The sequence below is a fragment of the Microcebus murinus genome, chromosome 21 (assembly GCF_040939455.1).
Source record: "Microcebus murinus isolate Inina chromosome 21, M.murinus_Inina_mat1.0, whole genome shotgun sequence".
In the NCBI taxonomy this organism is placed as follows: domain Eukaryota; kingdom Metazoa; phylum Chordata; class Mammalia; order Primates; family Cheirogaleidae; genus Microcebus; species Microcebus murinus.
Genome location: NC_134124.1, coordinates 39,611,359 through 39,627,050, shown reverse-complemented (window position 1 = coordinate 39,627,050; position 15,692 = coordinate 39,611,359). Strand labels below are relative to the sequence as shown.

The 15,692-nt window shown below is 49.4% G+C and overlaps 1 protein-coding gene across 1 annotated transcript in view; it reads left to right on the top strand.

The window, feature by feature from the left end:
* SLC6A11 (solute carrier family 6 member 11) overlaps positions 1-15,692 on the top strand; it is a 124,112-nt gene that overhangs the window by 47,933 nt on the left and 60,487 nt on the right. Inside the window, exon 6 of the mRNA XM_012785228.2 lies at positions 6,795-6,929. Coding sequence (XP_012640682.1) covers positions 6,795-6,929 — 135 coding nt within the window. The remainder of the gene's footprint in view (positions 1-6,794; positions 6,930-15,692) is intronic.

Genomic DNA, 15,692 nt, shown 5'->3' with positions numbered 1-15,692 from the left:
GCATGTTGTTGGCCAGAACGCAGTCAGACGGCCACACCACCTGCAAGAGAGGCTGGGACATGCTGTCTTTATTGTAGGTGGCCGTGGGTCCAGTCGAAAACGAGGGGTTTTGTTATTGCAGAAGAGGGAGAGTAGATCCTGGCTTGTGGGCGCCCAGCTGAGGTGGAACGTGGACAGAGCTGGCCTGTTCCCCTCGCTCTGCTGCCTCCCAGCTCCAGTCCTGTCCGTCCACACTGTCCCTCTCTGCCTCCTCAGCCCGCCAGGGGTGGTGCCAGGAAGCACGGATCCCACAGCAGGCCACCATTTTGTTATGTTATTCTAGCCTCCACACATGGGCTAACTTTGACAGCTGATGATAAGCCACTTGTCGTTGCACAAGAATTATAACTTTAGCTCCCCATGGAAATACCGCTGCATTGTTAAAATACCATAACCTACCTGAAGACCTACCATTATTTTCTTGTGAAAATATGATTCTACTTATGTAGAAGTTGGTTACTTAAAACAGAAAGGTTTTCCTTACTTTCACTATTTCTATTAGAATGTTCTAGAAAAACCCCTCTAATGACAGTAAAAATCGCAGGGAGGCCAGATATGTCTGTCCATGGTGGCCTGCCCGCCTCAGATTTACATTCTCCTAGTTCCTCATTCCCAAAGATCAGTAATATCTTAGTGGAGGTTATGATGAACTATTTGGTGACCACTAGTGTGTTTTCTCTGGATATTCAGGTAGTGGTCTTTAGAAAACCAAAGTGGGGAAAAATCTGTTGATATTCAAAAGAAAGACTATGTAAGGATTGGCTGTTCATTACTGTGCTTTCCAGCCATATGGGATGGCCAGATGTGCCCCAGAGACAGAGGCAAGGCCAGCTGGGAGGGGTGTGGACAAGAGCTGGGAGTGCAGTGTTCCCCTGGCTGGGGTAGTGGGTGATAATGAATTGCACCCAAACGTCAGGCGAGCTGGACACTTGAGGTTAAGAACAGCCAGAAGAGAAGACAGGATGGCAACATCTGGCCAGGTTTTCAGCCAAGAGTGCAGCATGTGTGGTAGAGAGAGCAGACTTCCAGGCACTTCCAGCTGTGTCCTAGAGCAAGCCACTTCCCTTCTTAGGATCCAGTGGGGTTGGGGGTGCGGAGAGGGTGTTTCTGCAATGGGGGAAAGAAATTACTCAAATGGCATACAGATCAATTAGAGATACTATGTGAAATATCTCTGGCATCCAGTAGGTGCTCAATTAACAGCAGCGTCTTCCATGTCTCTGGGTAGCCAGTTCACAAAAGGTTCAGCCCAAATCCATGTCAGGACCCTGGATAGCTCCAGGGAGTCCTGGTCCTTTGGAAAGGGTTATGGTTGGTTGACAATGGACTGTTCTCTTAGAAAACACTGTGAGAGCTGGGAAGGACCTCAGAAATCATCCATCTGGTATTTCCCACAAATACAGAAAGATTCTTTCTACTGGTGGCCCACAGGATGATTTCAGTGATGTGCAAACCCAGATTAAAGAATATTCAATCACATAGTGAGACAGTTATTCCCTTTTCATGTCTCTTAGGATGAAACCTATGGTGAGGTCCTGGTTTATCTTCAGCACCTCTCTGGAACTTGCTGCTCTTGCTTTTGAACAAAGACAGAGAGCACAGCTCAGACTGAGAACCTTTGCTAGAGTTTAATTACATTTTATTTTCATTACATTTATTTTTGTGGTTACTCTCTATTTGCTGTAACAGATAATAGTTTTTTGTTTATGGTGGTAATTCACAATTTTCTCATTACATATATTTATTTGAAATAAGATAGTATACTGATTTACAGAAAATATTAAGTAAATACAAAGTTGATACATGTATATAGAAAAAAAATTGGGAAAAAGGTATGAGTGATTGAAGCTTGGTTACTCTATCCCTGCCTCTTTGTAGATGGTGAAATGCCAGACCGAACTTGCCCAAGCTGCCTAGCACGTGGGGTCCACTGGCCCTGTGGTCCTAGGTCCTTGCCCTTGCACTGACCTGCATTCCAAATGCCTTTTGAGTAACACTCAGCTTCCCAACTGACCCTGCTATCCTGGAGACTTAGGATGGGACAGTCCTTCTAAACTTTTGTGGCCTTCCCAATGATCAGACAATCTCCCTGCTAGGAAATAAATAGCTATGTCCTGGAAGTAGGGAGAGAAACACCCACAATTCCAGTATTAGGATGCAAATGAGCAATTAGGGTCAATTAAAACAGGATACAGTATAATTACGACCAATTATGCTAACCTTTATATTCAGATAGGCTTGACCTGCTGAAAGGGTATATTAAACAATACTAAAAACCTCTTTCTTAACCAAGGGGTGTATTTTGGGCAGTGAGCCCTCCTTTCACGGACCTGAGAGTTCTGACAGATTGGGCTCTCCTTTCCCCACGGCCCCCTCTCTGGGTCTGAGCCACCACTGGCAGTGGCCAGGAGCAGCCAGGCTTGATGGTACCTTGTCAGAGACCTTATCATGCCCATCACCAAATACTGCATGATTTAGCATAATGCCCGAGCCCTGCTGTGGCCTCTTGCCTCTTTCAGACAAATCTGGGGCCTCAGATGTCTTGAAAGGGACTCTTGAGTATGCCAGGAAGCACCTTGCCGTTGAACTTCCCTGCCTTCTGTATCTTACCTGGTCCGTCTTTTAAAACCTAATCCCTCGTGTCCTTATTTATAAGCACTCCTCTTAAAATCGGATCCAATTTTCTGGATCCCATTTTCTGTGGCTCCAGCATCTCATCTGGACACAGCACAAAGCGCTGTTCCCAGAGACCTGCATGCTGCTCCGGGAGTCCCACATCTCGGCCTGCTCACTTGTCTTTCCATGCAGCAGATAGTCTTGAACACATCTTATGTATCTTACACTGTTCTGGGCGCTGTGGATACAGCAGCGAGAATAAAAGACAGGAAGTTCCTACACTTTATAAATCTTAAACTTACAAGACAGGAGAACAGCCTTAGGTGCGGGAGGATGCAGGAATGTCGGGTGATGGGTGTGGGGTGGGGTCGGGGAAGACATGGCAGCTCCCCCTCCTCGCAGCATGTGGGCAGCCCCTGTGGTGAGACAGAGGGTGCTAGATGGACCGCTCTGAGCCCCCGCTCCCAGATGTTTAAGGCAGATCGGACAGTCGGTTCTTGACTGGAAGAGTCCTGAGCCTCGTGGGGTTTCAGATGCGGGACGGACACCCTGGGTGGCCGAGGAGCTGGGGGTGGACCCTGTGGACAAAGGCTAGGCCAAGAAAAGACAGGGAGGCCTAAGAAGCCTCCCCCAGCAGGGAACCTGGTAGCCGGGGAAGGGTGGAGACCAGCCAAGTCACACGGCAAGCTGGGCAGAGCCAGGATTTGAACCTGGGGTCATCTGACTCAAAGCCCAGCCCTTTCAACATGTCCCACCGCTGTGAATGTGAGGCTGGGAGGTTAGGCCAGAGCAGCAGGGCAGAGACATGCCAGCGTAGCGGTTTTGAACCTTCGTCTGCAGTGTGGACAGGGCAGGCTGTCAGTACCAAGAAGAGAGGAGGGGACGGGCCCTGGTGAGGGAGGTGAAGACAGGGTATATTTCAGAATATAGCTGGGGAGCCTGTTGGCAGGACATGCTCACTGATTGAATGTGGGGGAAGCTGAGGGAAGAGGTGAGACTAACTCCAGCTTGAGCACCTGGGTGACAACCTGGAAGCTCCTAGATGTCCGCAGGGTCAATACTCTGTGCCCGTTTCTGCATCCTTGGCTAGTTCTGTATCTTCCCTGCTTGACTCAGCCTCTTCCATTCCTTGCTTATCTTTGGAGACCCATCTTCAGCCCACTTTTGCAGATAGGAGAAGGCTGCATCCCTTCTTAGAGACCCTGGAAGTGCTTTCCCAACCTGTTCTATAGCCTCGTTGCCTTGTTTGACCCTGCTCGTGTGGTATCGTGACTCCAGGAGTGTCATTCCCGCATGTGTACATGTCCTTGAGGACGAGACCTAGGTCTTAGCATTCTGTCAACCTGCAGGAAACTCTGAGAATGCACAAACAACACATGAACTAGACCAAGTGTAGCAGATGGATGAGTTTCATCACAGCTGATTATGGTGGCCACCCAGTCTTAGCTGCAAAGAGTGCTGTGATCAATTAGTGATGTCTGGCGAGAGTGTGGGGGTGGGGGTGGGGGTGGGGAGAGTGGCAGCCTGTAGGTCATTTATGTGCAATCCCTTGAAGACTAAATCTGTAGAGTTTTGACAGTATACAGCTGTTCTCAGGAAACATCAAAGAGGATGTCCAAGTGCCTGGCATGGCCAAAGATAGAAAACAGACTAGAAGAAGGTTTTGGAGAGCTAGGACCAGGGACAGATAAAAGCTGTCCTCAGCGTTGCATTTCAACTTTCATACCACTCTCCACTTGTGTGACTTTCACAATGATGCCCCTAAACCACCTTTTGTACCCTGGCTGGAGGCTCAAACCTCGGCTTACAAATGATTTTTTCTAGGTGAATGCCTGGCAGCCAGTGGTTTCGTTTTGGCAGCCCAATTCATTGCCTACACTGTGGTCTTTGAGCAAGTCATTTGAATATTTTATTTCCCTTGTGGTTTTATGAAAGGAATGTAAAAACGAATGTGTGGACACCAGTGGAGGGAGTGTAGTTCTAAAGGTAACATAGAAGCAGAGCATCGATCTAGAACTTTAAGCAATGGAATTGCTTCAACATGATCACCGGCCATTTAATAAGGGATGCCACTGCAGTAGCTGCAGAGAGGCTGCTCCGTGTGGCCACAGCAAGGGTGTGCCTGGCCAGGTTCTAAGTGTGCCCCTTAAGGACACACCAGTGGCCCAGCCCACTCAATGTGGACGGGACACATCACAACCAGTAAGTCTGGTCACATCAAGGTGGTCCCACAGGTGAAGGACAAATTTCTATGATTTTGAGTTGTGGTTACCTTTTACATGGTAAGGTTCTTTAGGAGTGAAGATAGCTAAGTTCCAGAAATATCACCAGCCCAAAACAGGTCAGCTCCTAGGCATTCTAGATAATTAATCTTCTGACACCCAACAGAGACAAAAGTGGGAATTATTAAATGAAAGCAGTCAGCTTCATCCTGACTTTTTATAGACTTAAGCTGATTGAGGGGTTTATTTAGAGGCAAAGAATAAAGAATTTATGTGAAATGCTGAAGATCTGTCATAGAGGCTGCCTGTGACACTAAGTGAAACTGGAGATTTTATAGCGCTGTTCGCTCTCTGTACAGGCGCCATCTAGCCCTATTGATTGCTGGCCTCTTATTATTTTTATTGTTATTAATATTGATTGCTGGCCTCTCATATATTTGACTTGCAGGCACCTTTTCTGAATTACATTATATATGACAGCAAGAGACTGTTTGTATTGATTGTAGGACGTGTTGACTGAGCCCACAGTTGATTTGGAAACGGGGCTGCAGAAACTGCAGGGCAGGCCGTGAGCATGCTGGGGAGGCTGCCGTCGCTGTAGATGGGGATATCATGTCGTCTGGGCACGATGATCCAGCCCTCCAGGTTGTGTCCACAGGACCCTGTCACCACCCCCTGCTCATTCTAATTTTCTGTTTTTTAGGATGGGGTTTAAATTTTTGCTTTGTCATTTACAACCCAGACGCCCTAACTTCTCTGAAACGGGGAACAACCGCAGCGAGGCGTTGCTCGCTCCTCCAGGCAGCTCCTGTGCGAGGGAGCTCAGGAAAGGTCTCTGCGTCTTTCGCGGTCTTGATTCTTACCTGGAACCTGCCAGCCGAAAGGCTCTGCCGGGTTCACCGGGTCCATCACCTGGCTCCGAAAGGGCCAGGCCCAGAGCATTCCAGGCAAACACTGGGTCTTTCCCGCCCCAAATAAATTTCTGCCCTCCCCTCCCCTTCCTTTCCCTTTTCTTGTGTTCTTTATCTCATCCTATCCTATCTTTGGCTATGAAAACTCGAATTTCATTAAGAGCCATGGTTTTCAAAAATGTGAGTCTTGGCCTATTAATGAATTCTGAAATGGATTTAGAGGATCATGACCAGCTTTCTAAAAAAACACCAAAACAGAGTTTGCTAGAAAATGTTAGCATGCATTACACATGAAGTGTTATTTTACAGTTTCCTTTTCAGCTCTACGTGTACCAGGTTGTGATACATGTTTCTTTCCCTGGGCTGTGGTCCAGGATGTTCAGTGAGCACGCTATCAAGCACATCGCAGGCATCCAGTGGACCCTGGTCAAACCCTAGCTGCCGAGGGGACGGTGGTGAGGACGAGGCTGGGGGCTGCACTGGGAAGCCCTTCTTCCCTGGGCTTGCCACATGGCCCACCCCATCATCCTTTCTTCCTATTCTGTTTGCATTGTGTTGTGTTATGGTAAGAACCCCTGGCATGAGAGCGACCCTCATAGCAAATGCTCAAGTGTGCAGTGCAGGGTTGCTGACTCCAGGCACAGCACTATCCGGCAAGTCAAGTGCATCTTGCTTGTCTGAAACTTTATGCCCTGTGCTGAGTGACTCCCCATTTTCCCTCCCTCAGCTCCCCACAATGACCATTCCACCCTTAGAGTCTATGAATTCGACTATATTAGGTGCCTCGCATAAATGGAATCATGCATTATTTCTGTGACTGGCTTCTGCAGATGAATGGACGAAGCGAACGTGGTCTGTACGTGCCGTGAAATACCAGTCAGCCTTGGAAAAGAAGGGCCTTTTGTAATCCACAGCAACGTGGACGGACCCGGAGGACGCTGTACCAGGTGGAATAAGCCAGTCACTGTCACCCCTTCTTGATTCTGTCCTCTCCTCTCCTGGACAGGTTGTGTATGTCACCGCCACATTCCCTTACGTCATGCTTCTGATCCTCCTCATACGCGGGGTCACGTTGCCTGGGGCCTCTGAGGGCATCAAGTTCTACCTGTACCCCGACCTCTCCCGGCTCTCCGACCCACAGGTAAGAGTTGCTTGCTTGATGCACAGTGTCACCCACCCCACTAGGAAGCCCTCTGCAGGGCCCCTGCCACCAGCCGCCAAAGCTAGATGGCTGGTTGAACAGGTGGGAGCGTGTGCACTCCTTCTCTGGATAATCTTAAATGCATAAATTAAATGTGTAGGAAATCAAATATTTTGAAATGCAGTTACCAAAACATTTTTAAAAGGTGAAATTGTGACGTGGTCATATATGCACTATTTTGATCAGTATCTTAAGTAGACTGGGCCAGAGCAGACTTGATAACTGCCGTGACTTCAAAGCAGCAGTGAGCACAAAGGATACGTTGAGATAGCTCTACTGTGATATGAAAATGTCTGGAGTTTCTGCTGCTAACGGTACTGCGGTTCATTGCCTACATTCATAATTGAAGCAAATACTAAGTTTCACTTAGAAGTTAGCAAAAATTAAAAAAAAATCCCTCCCCAAATCACAGATCTCTGCAGCAGTGCATCCCAGTGAGAGAACCAGACCTCTGTGGGCGAGTAATCTTCTTTGTGGGGCAGCTCACGGGAAGGAAGGGAGCGGAGAACCTGGCTAGCCTGCGAGTGTCTCTGGTCAGGCCTGGGTTGCTCTGAGTAGTAAGCCGTGGCTGTTCATGCCTGAGCCTCTCTGAGTGGCTACAGATTGAACAAGAGATGAAAGCAGAGCATCTTACCCGCGAGGTGATTCTCAACCTCCACTATGTGTTAAACCTCCTGGAGTGTTTTGAAAATCCCAATTCCCAGAGCACAGCCCAGGCCAATTAAAATGCGGTGTCTGGGGTTGGGTCCCAGGCGTCAGTATCTTTTAAAGGTCCCCAGGTAATTGCAGTGTGCAAAATAACGTGCGAAATAACTCAAAGATCTGTGAGTGGGCATGGAAGCACCCATTTTTCTGCTAAAACAGACACAGAACACATGGAATTACTTCTTTCGAGTAGAATGTGAAGCTTGCAAGAAGTCTCAACTCCGCAGTCGGTGCCTTCCAGTCACCCCTGTGAGGGAGCCAGGGCGTTCGCAGCGGGGTGGCAGTGCGGCTCCCATGCGCCTCGCCGCGGGACGGCGCGGACGGTGGGGTGGGAAGGGCCCGTTTTTGTCTCAGTCTGCCATGCCTCGCAGGGCTCGCGGCTCAGCGCCCCCGGCGCCTGCACTGCGACCGTCCTGAGTTGCAGGCAGAATCCCTAGGAAGAAGGAAATTAGCTTCTGCTGGCCTTGCCCACTCTGGCCCCTGGTGGCAAAGGCTCCATTGAAGAAGCAGTTTTGGAAAACATGTTCCCTAAATCACTGGTCTGTGTGTTTTTGAGAGGCCCACACATGCTGCCTTATTCCAGGACGGATCCCCCGTTCTCCCCTCTCCTCGCGGTGGTCAGTCAGGAGGTCCTGAGTATCACCCGGGATTTCCAAACTTGGCTGATCATCAGAATACCTTGGAACTTATCACGAATGCAGATGCCAGGTCCCACTCCTGGAGCGTCAGTTTCAGTGGGACTGAGATGGCCCCTGGTATAAGTGTCATCAGGAAGTTTCAGAGGACATTCTGATGATGGGAAAAGTTTAGGAAAATCTGGTTGGCACCTACGACCTCAGAGCCCTATGAACACACACACACACACACACACACCAAGGTAAGGCCAGATGCTTCACCATCCAGATCTTTTGCCCCAGTCATCCCCATTTCCTACCATCTCCTCCCTTTTAGGCCCTGGCCACCAGGCCAGTGCTCAGCTGCAAGGCTGGCCACGGAGCAGCAGTTAGCGGCTCAGCGGAGAGCACACTGGGCTGTTGTTGGGGTGGGGACTTCCCTGGTTCTCCCACTGATCCTGAGTGACCTTGGACAAGTTCCTCCTCTCTTCTCCTTTCTGGGCCTCATTTTCTCCACTGATGACATGAAAGGGTTGAATTCAGTCAGTGGTTTTCAAAGTGGGCTTGGAGAGCCCTGGGTTTTCCATGAGCCTAGGTTGGAAAACTACCACCTTCAGGCCAATCCAGCCCTCTGCTTGTCTTACAAATAAAGTTGTATTGGAACATAGTCACATTATGTGGTTACACATTGTCTGTGGCTGCTTTAGTGCTGCAAAGGCAGAGTTGAGTAGTTGGGACGGAAACCACATGAACCGCTGTGTTGGAGTTCCTCAGACCACCACACATTCAGTGATTCACAAGAGGGACTCAGAGGCAGTTACACTCATGGGTGTGATCTGTTTGCTTCACCAGCAAGAGAAGAAGCCACATGAGCCAGCCAGGGTCCGCAGGAAACCCACACACAGGCTTCTCCTGTCTCCCTCCTGCAGGGAGGGGACACACAGGACATGCTCTTTCCTCCAGCGCTGAGATGTGGCAGCACGTACACACCTGTTCAGCCCAGAGAAGCCTTCCTGTGAGTCAGGGCCCAGGTTTTTAATGGGGGCACTTTTTGGCTGCACAGGTATCCTGCCTGCACGATCAGTCTCAACCCTTGGAATCCCAGGCTCTCAGAGGAAAAGCAGCTGTTCCCCACAAATCACATTGCTGTACAAATGGTCTAGGCAGGCAGCCTGCATGGAATCCAATGTCCCAGATACACAAAACAACCGTATCACTTAGTGCCATAGGCAACATCTGAAAAGCCAAGTTCCCAGACACCAGTCAGGAGCCAACCCTGCAAGTGAGCCCTACTACAGAGCAACACAAACATGCTATGTTAATTCTTCCTACAGACCTATAAAACCTCACAAATTTACTGTTTGGCCCTTTCTAGAAAAGTTTGCTAAGCCTTCCGCGGCGCGTGAGCAGAGGCTGCAGGCTGTACCCTCACCGACCCGCTCCGTCTGTGTTGCTGTCCACCTCTGCTGCCACTAGCCTAGCTCCTGTCCTGCCCTCTTCCACCTGAAAGCCGTAGTAGCTTCCTAACGGGTCTTCCCTAACGGTCCTCCAGGCCACTCCCCACCCAGCAACAGAGGGATCTTTTGGAAATGCAAATCTGATGGTCATCTCCTTGCTTAAATCCCTTTTGGAGTTCCCGTGGCCTTTAAAGAAAGAGTCAGGTAGTGGGTCGCCATGGTCCTCTGTGGGCTGCCTTGCTCCCTACTGCTCCCCCGTTGCAGTGCGTTCCAGATATCGGCCTCCTTTCTGGCTCTCAAACAGACATGCCCTTTCTGCCCAGGGCCTCGAACACACCGTTTCTCTGTGGGGAGCCCTCCGTCTTTCTCCCCCACACCCTTACCCCCACCTCTGCCAACCAACACCCGCTCCCCTTTAGGGCTCAGCTCGAGCACCACTTCCTCGGCAAACCTGTCCCACCTGCTGCTACACACCACCGCGGTGCTCCATGCTTGTTTCCCAGAGCACTTCGCATGTTTATAGTGAAATGTGTATATAATTATATATACGTGTGTGTTATGTGTGTGGTTTTGATTTTGTCAATGTCTGTTTGTTTGTGCAACACATGTTTTCTGAGTCCCTACTCTGCATCAGAGATGACCGTAGATATTGAGGACGGAGCAGCCACACAACAGTGATCTCTGCCCTGTGGAGGTTCTATTGTAGTCAGGGAGGAAGACAATAAAAAATGTAAAAGTAAACTATAGAATCCATTGGACGGTGACCAGGACCATGGAGACAAAGGACGGCAGTGGGGAGGGAGGCAGGAGAGGCTACACTTTTCACAGGGGCCACAGGGGGCCTGGCTAAGAAGGCAGCTTGGGGGCAAGGTCTGTGTCTGCCTTGCTCACCATGCATCCCGGGTCCCCAGCCAGCTCAGTGCCTGGTGCATAGTAGGTGCTCAATGTTGACTGTCTATGAGAGCCAGATCTATTTTGATTTTTGAAGAAAAGGTTCTGTTTCTTTAAGAATAAGCAAATAACCTCCAGGTCACCAGATCTGTGAACTGTATGTAGTTTTGATTCTCTTTCAGTGCTGGCCAGGAAAGTATGTGTGTGTGTGTGTGTTCGTCGCCCGAAAGCAACTGCTGATTCTTTGGGGCAGAGTAAAGGAGAGTGAATCCAAGAGGGAAAGGAGAACAGAACTCCACGTAAGTTGGCGTTTTGGAGAAGCTGGAGTGTGTAGGGTGTGTCGCAGGAAGAATCCCAACATGGCCTAATTCCAGCTGTCCCCATTGGGAATAATTCACCCCAGGAAGAAGCTGGAGGGCCCTGGTTTTCACTCCTGCTCTCCTGCTACGGATGGGGTGGCCTGGAGTCAGCGTCCTCCCCTCTGGGGCCGAGTCCCATCTTCCCTAGAATGCAGATCGCAGGTTGTACCTGCCTGCCCCAGCAGATGGCCTTGAAGGTCGAATGTGATGACCCAGTCCTGGAGGAACATTTTTTCTTTTTAATTATGTATTTATGTTAATGTGCATTAGGAAAAAGAACAGGACATCAACCATGTCGAAACCATGGCTTAGTTTTTGTTATTGCTAGAATGAGGCTGTGTATATTCTCATACACACACATGCATATACATACATATATATATATGTATATGCGCGCGCGTGTGTGTGTGTGTGTGTTTAGTACCCCTATTCCTAATATTCAAAGTGCTCTAAAATCAGAAACTTATTGAGTGCTAACATGACACTCAAAGGAAATGCTCCTTGGAGCATTTTTTATTTCAGATTTTTGGATTAGGGATACTCAATCTGTATATACATACATATGCTCATATATATCATACATGTTTTTTAAAGTGAGGCTAATCTAAAGGCATATATTAAGTAAATATTAGAACAAATTGGACATGGCAAAAACAGTGCAGGTGAAGGTGGTTGGCTAACACTTAGGTCACAGAGCTGCAGAGCTAGAGAAACATCCCAGGTAGTATTAGGGCTTCAGGTAGCTACATGGTCGTCCTAGAGACAACTGAGGCCCATCTCTCAGAGTGGAGAGAGTGTGCTAGGAGGCCAGTCATCTGGAAGTCTCTTACCAGGAGGTCAGTGAAAGATTCAGTCTTGTATTTCTTGGTAGTGTTTTCCTTTTAGCAAGTCCAGATTGTTTTTTTCTTAAAAATGATCCTAACTTGGTTTCTCATTTGCACTTCAAATTGCACCACAAAGAAAAGTTCCCAGAAAGTGTCACTGTACCTGGTTGTTTGGCTAACCTGGGAGTGTGGGCACCCTTCTTTCTTTGGGATAATCTAGAAGTTGCAGTGTTCAGGCCTCCTGCAGCTATAGGAGACTAAAGAGGCAGCTCTATAACACCAGAATCTGTCCTGTGGGTAGAAAGAGGAAGGAAAGATGACTAGAGGGAAAGAGAGCCTGAGGAGGGCCAGAGGGCTGGGCTTTAGGGTGAGCTACAGGACACATTCAGGTCTCCAGCCTCTGAGCTTCACTGGTCTCCAGGGCTGCTCCATCCAGTCCCTGGGGGCTGGGAGTGGGCTCAGGTAGACTGAGGCCCAGCAGAGGGTGAAACAAGCACTTGACAGGGAGTCCTTCCTAGTCTGGACTCAGGAGGGCAGGGATTATGATAGTCGTGTGTTACTGATCTATTGCCAGAACCAGTAAAACTGTTCCCGGGGCCTCAGACAAGGGCAGGTTCCCTGTGAGGAGTCCTCCTGTCCCCTCTGAGCTGGGGCAGCTTGGATTCTGCAGGAAGGCTAAGGGTTGAGCTGGGCAGCCATGGGCACATTCACAGTGACCCCCTCTTCCCCTCCCCAGCCAGTAACGCCCCAGAGGCTCCAGATGGAGTGTACAGAGAGCTCAGCTGGGGAGCCCGGGATCTCAGATGGCAAAGCAAGTTGTTGCCACTCTCTTTGGAGCCTTGGAGCATTTCATTTCCTGGTCTGTGAGGTGGGGATAACACCTTTTTCATAGGCCAAGAGAGATAATTGTGAAAATTGTTTTAAAAGTCTAACAGGGTGCACACCCAGCCATTGTAGTCCCAGTGAGGGCTCCCTGACCACCTGATTTAAAATTGCCCCGTTCATTGCTGGCACTCTTGTCCACGCTCCTGGCTTTCTTGTCTTTGTGGCACTTGTCAACATCTCTGACTCCATCCATTCGTGTCAGCATCTCCACCGCTGGAGTGTGCACTCCGTGAGGCAGAGTTTATCTGCTACTCACACTGCTGAGTCTCCAGCCCGGCTGGAGCAGCACCTGCAACGCAGGCAGTGCTCAGTAAACAATGTTTGAATGAACTGAAGGGAGGAATGAACAAATGAATAAAGAAAAGAAGGAAAGAAGGAGAAAAGAGCGAGTTTTAGCAGAGCCTGCGTTACCCTTGGTTACGGTGATATAACTTACGCTGCAGTCGTGGGCATGCGCTTCAGAAAGGAGGATGTTCGGTAGAGGAATCTGGCATCGACGGAAGGAAACACGGGTCACTGTGCTGCCGCTGACCAGCTGGGTGGCCTTCAGCTGTCTTTTTCTTTCTCTGGGCTCAGGGTGCTCACCTGTTCGTGGCAGGTAAGAATAGCTTCGCACAGCCTGTAGCGAGGCACGTGGGCACGTGCAGGCCAAAGCACTTCTCGCTCTCTTTTCTGGCACCTGGCCCAGAGCCTGGCACGCAGTAGGGCTCCAGGAACACCTCCCCAGCTCAGGGCAGCACAAGTCTGGGCCCCGCAGCCCAAGGGGAGGCTTTGAACTTGGAATCAAGTGACTTATAGTGGATCTGTCAATCCAGTTTCTCGGCAAGAACTTGAAGCAGCATGGCAGCTCTGCGCCTGCAGCCCTGCGACTTGCGCCCTGCGGTCTGCCACAGCTTTCTAAACATCCCTTTGTCTTCTCTGTCCGCCCTATGTTCTCTCTGAAATGTGAAGTGCTTCCACTCCATTTTTCCCCTCAGATTTTTATTTCCTGTCTGTTCAGTCTTTGGGGACCTCAGGGGATTTTGCAGGAAATCACATTGTCCCTGCCCCAGATTCCTGCCACCATCACTCTTCATTGTGTTTCGAGTGTGTGTTTCCAGGGCGAGCAAGAGCAGAAAGGCCTGTTGCAGGTGCAGATGCTGTCTACTTTCCGGGGCACTGACGCATGGGTTCCCCGAAGCCACCTCTTCCGAGGAGGCATCTGGCGCGGAAGGCCATGGCTGGACCCCTGGGGCTGGGATGGAGGCCGCCGCACAGGGAGAGCACCTCAGCCCCACGCCCCTTGCCTGTGCACCCCACAGCAGGGTGAATCAGGAAAACAAGACCCCCGATCAAAGCCCCCCCACCCCCCGCTGAGCCTCAGGCATGTCCGGCAGCCACTGCCACTGGGGGGCAGTGGGCTCGGACGCTGAGCAGGAGCCCAAGGGAAAATGGGCTTTCTGGCCCTGACTTTCAAACCAAAACGCCCATATTGACAGCAACTTAGAGACATTAGAAAATGTTGCAAACCTCACTGGTGTGAGGGACACTTTTTGGGACTGAAAGTCCCGCATGGTCTCTTTGCAAAGCATGCGACTCTGGGTGGGGCACTCCACTGGCACTGCTTTGCTGCCACTCAGTTCCAGGCACTGGGGTATCAAGTCAGATCATCACACATGGCATGTGACAAGAGAGGACAGTCTCTTGGGAGACACATGTAATGAAGTCTGTGACAATGATTAAGTCTGTGACAATGATGAAGGGCAGTGCTATAGAGACACATTTCTGATCTAACACCACACACACTCAAAGAAAAGTAGTGTTTCTTCTTTTCTTGGCTCTTTGAAATTCCTTGTGAGTCGCATGCCTGTGGGATCAGAACTCCTGTACACCCCATGGAGATTCTGTGCATTGCTGAGGTTCTAGGAAATTAAATTGTTAAGGTAAAGTTTTGTGATTTCTTGTTCTCAGCCGTTTTAGCCGCACCTTATAATCTGCAGTCTTGGTGGCTAGAGAGCTGCTTGGGTACCCATAAGAGTCCCGTTACTAGTTATCCTTGATTGATGGCTGACTCAGGGCCAGGTACTGTGCTTTAGAAGCTTGTCATTTCATTTATCCAATTTGCTCGATCATCAAATAGTCAGGTATTGAAAATTATTAGGTGCTACGTACAGGGACTAAGTGCTATATGTAAGTAAAAATCTCACGACCTTTAAGATAGGCACTTCAGGTCATTATATATGTCCTATCATATGGGTCATGAGAACTCTAAAACCTGTCTTAAAGGTTTTATAAATGAGGGGTCCGAGGCTCTGGGGGGCTAAAGCTTACACAGCTGCATCTGATCCCTGGCGAGTCTGTCCCGGCTGCCCAGTGAAAGGTGCAATGCCGAGACTCTGCTGCGTCTGATTTTCCTGTCTCTCGCTGTCTCTGCCCGGCTGTGGGCTGGTGGTCCTGGCTGTAGAGTCTTTGAACATCCCAGTCCTGTGTGACTACTTTGCAAGAATCTTAGAGTCATAGCCATGGGCAAGTGTAGTCTCCACCCAGTGCAGGACTTCCCTCTGTGATAACCCAGTCAGCCTCCAACTGGGCCCTCATGCACCAGGGAGGCCCCTCACCTCCAGTTTGGGACAACTCTCTACTCAGTTGGGTTCCAGTGTTGAAACATTCATTCATTCATTCATTCATATGCTTATTCTTTCTTGATGTATCTGCTTTAATTTGTCAGTGCCCCACTTTGAGGGTATCTGCCAGAATTGAACATACTAAGTTAAGTGTAGCCTCAACATCTGAGGCACAAGTCAGCTTCCTCTGAGCTAACAGAATAGCCTCCAAGGTGAGCTTCCTGCCTCCTCTTCCTCACACAGCAGACCAGGGAGCTTTTTAAAAGGGATCCTGGATTTTGCAAACTCCTGGCATTGTTGTTTGAATGTATTGTGCAGATCTGTAAAATCCCAAGCTGTTTTCCAAGCCACTCTAACTTAACTCA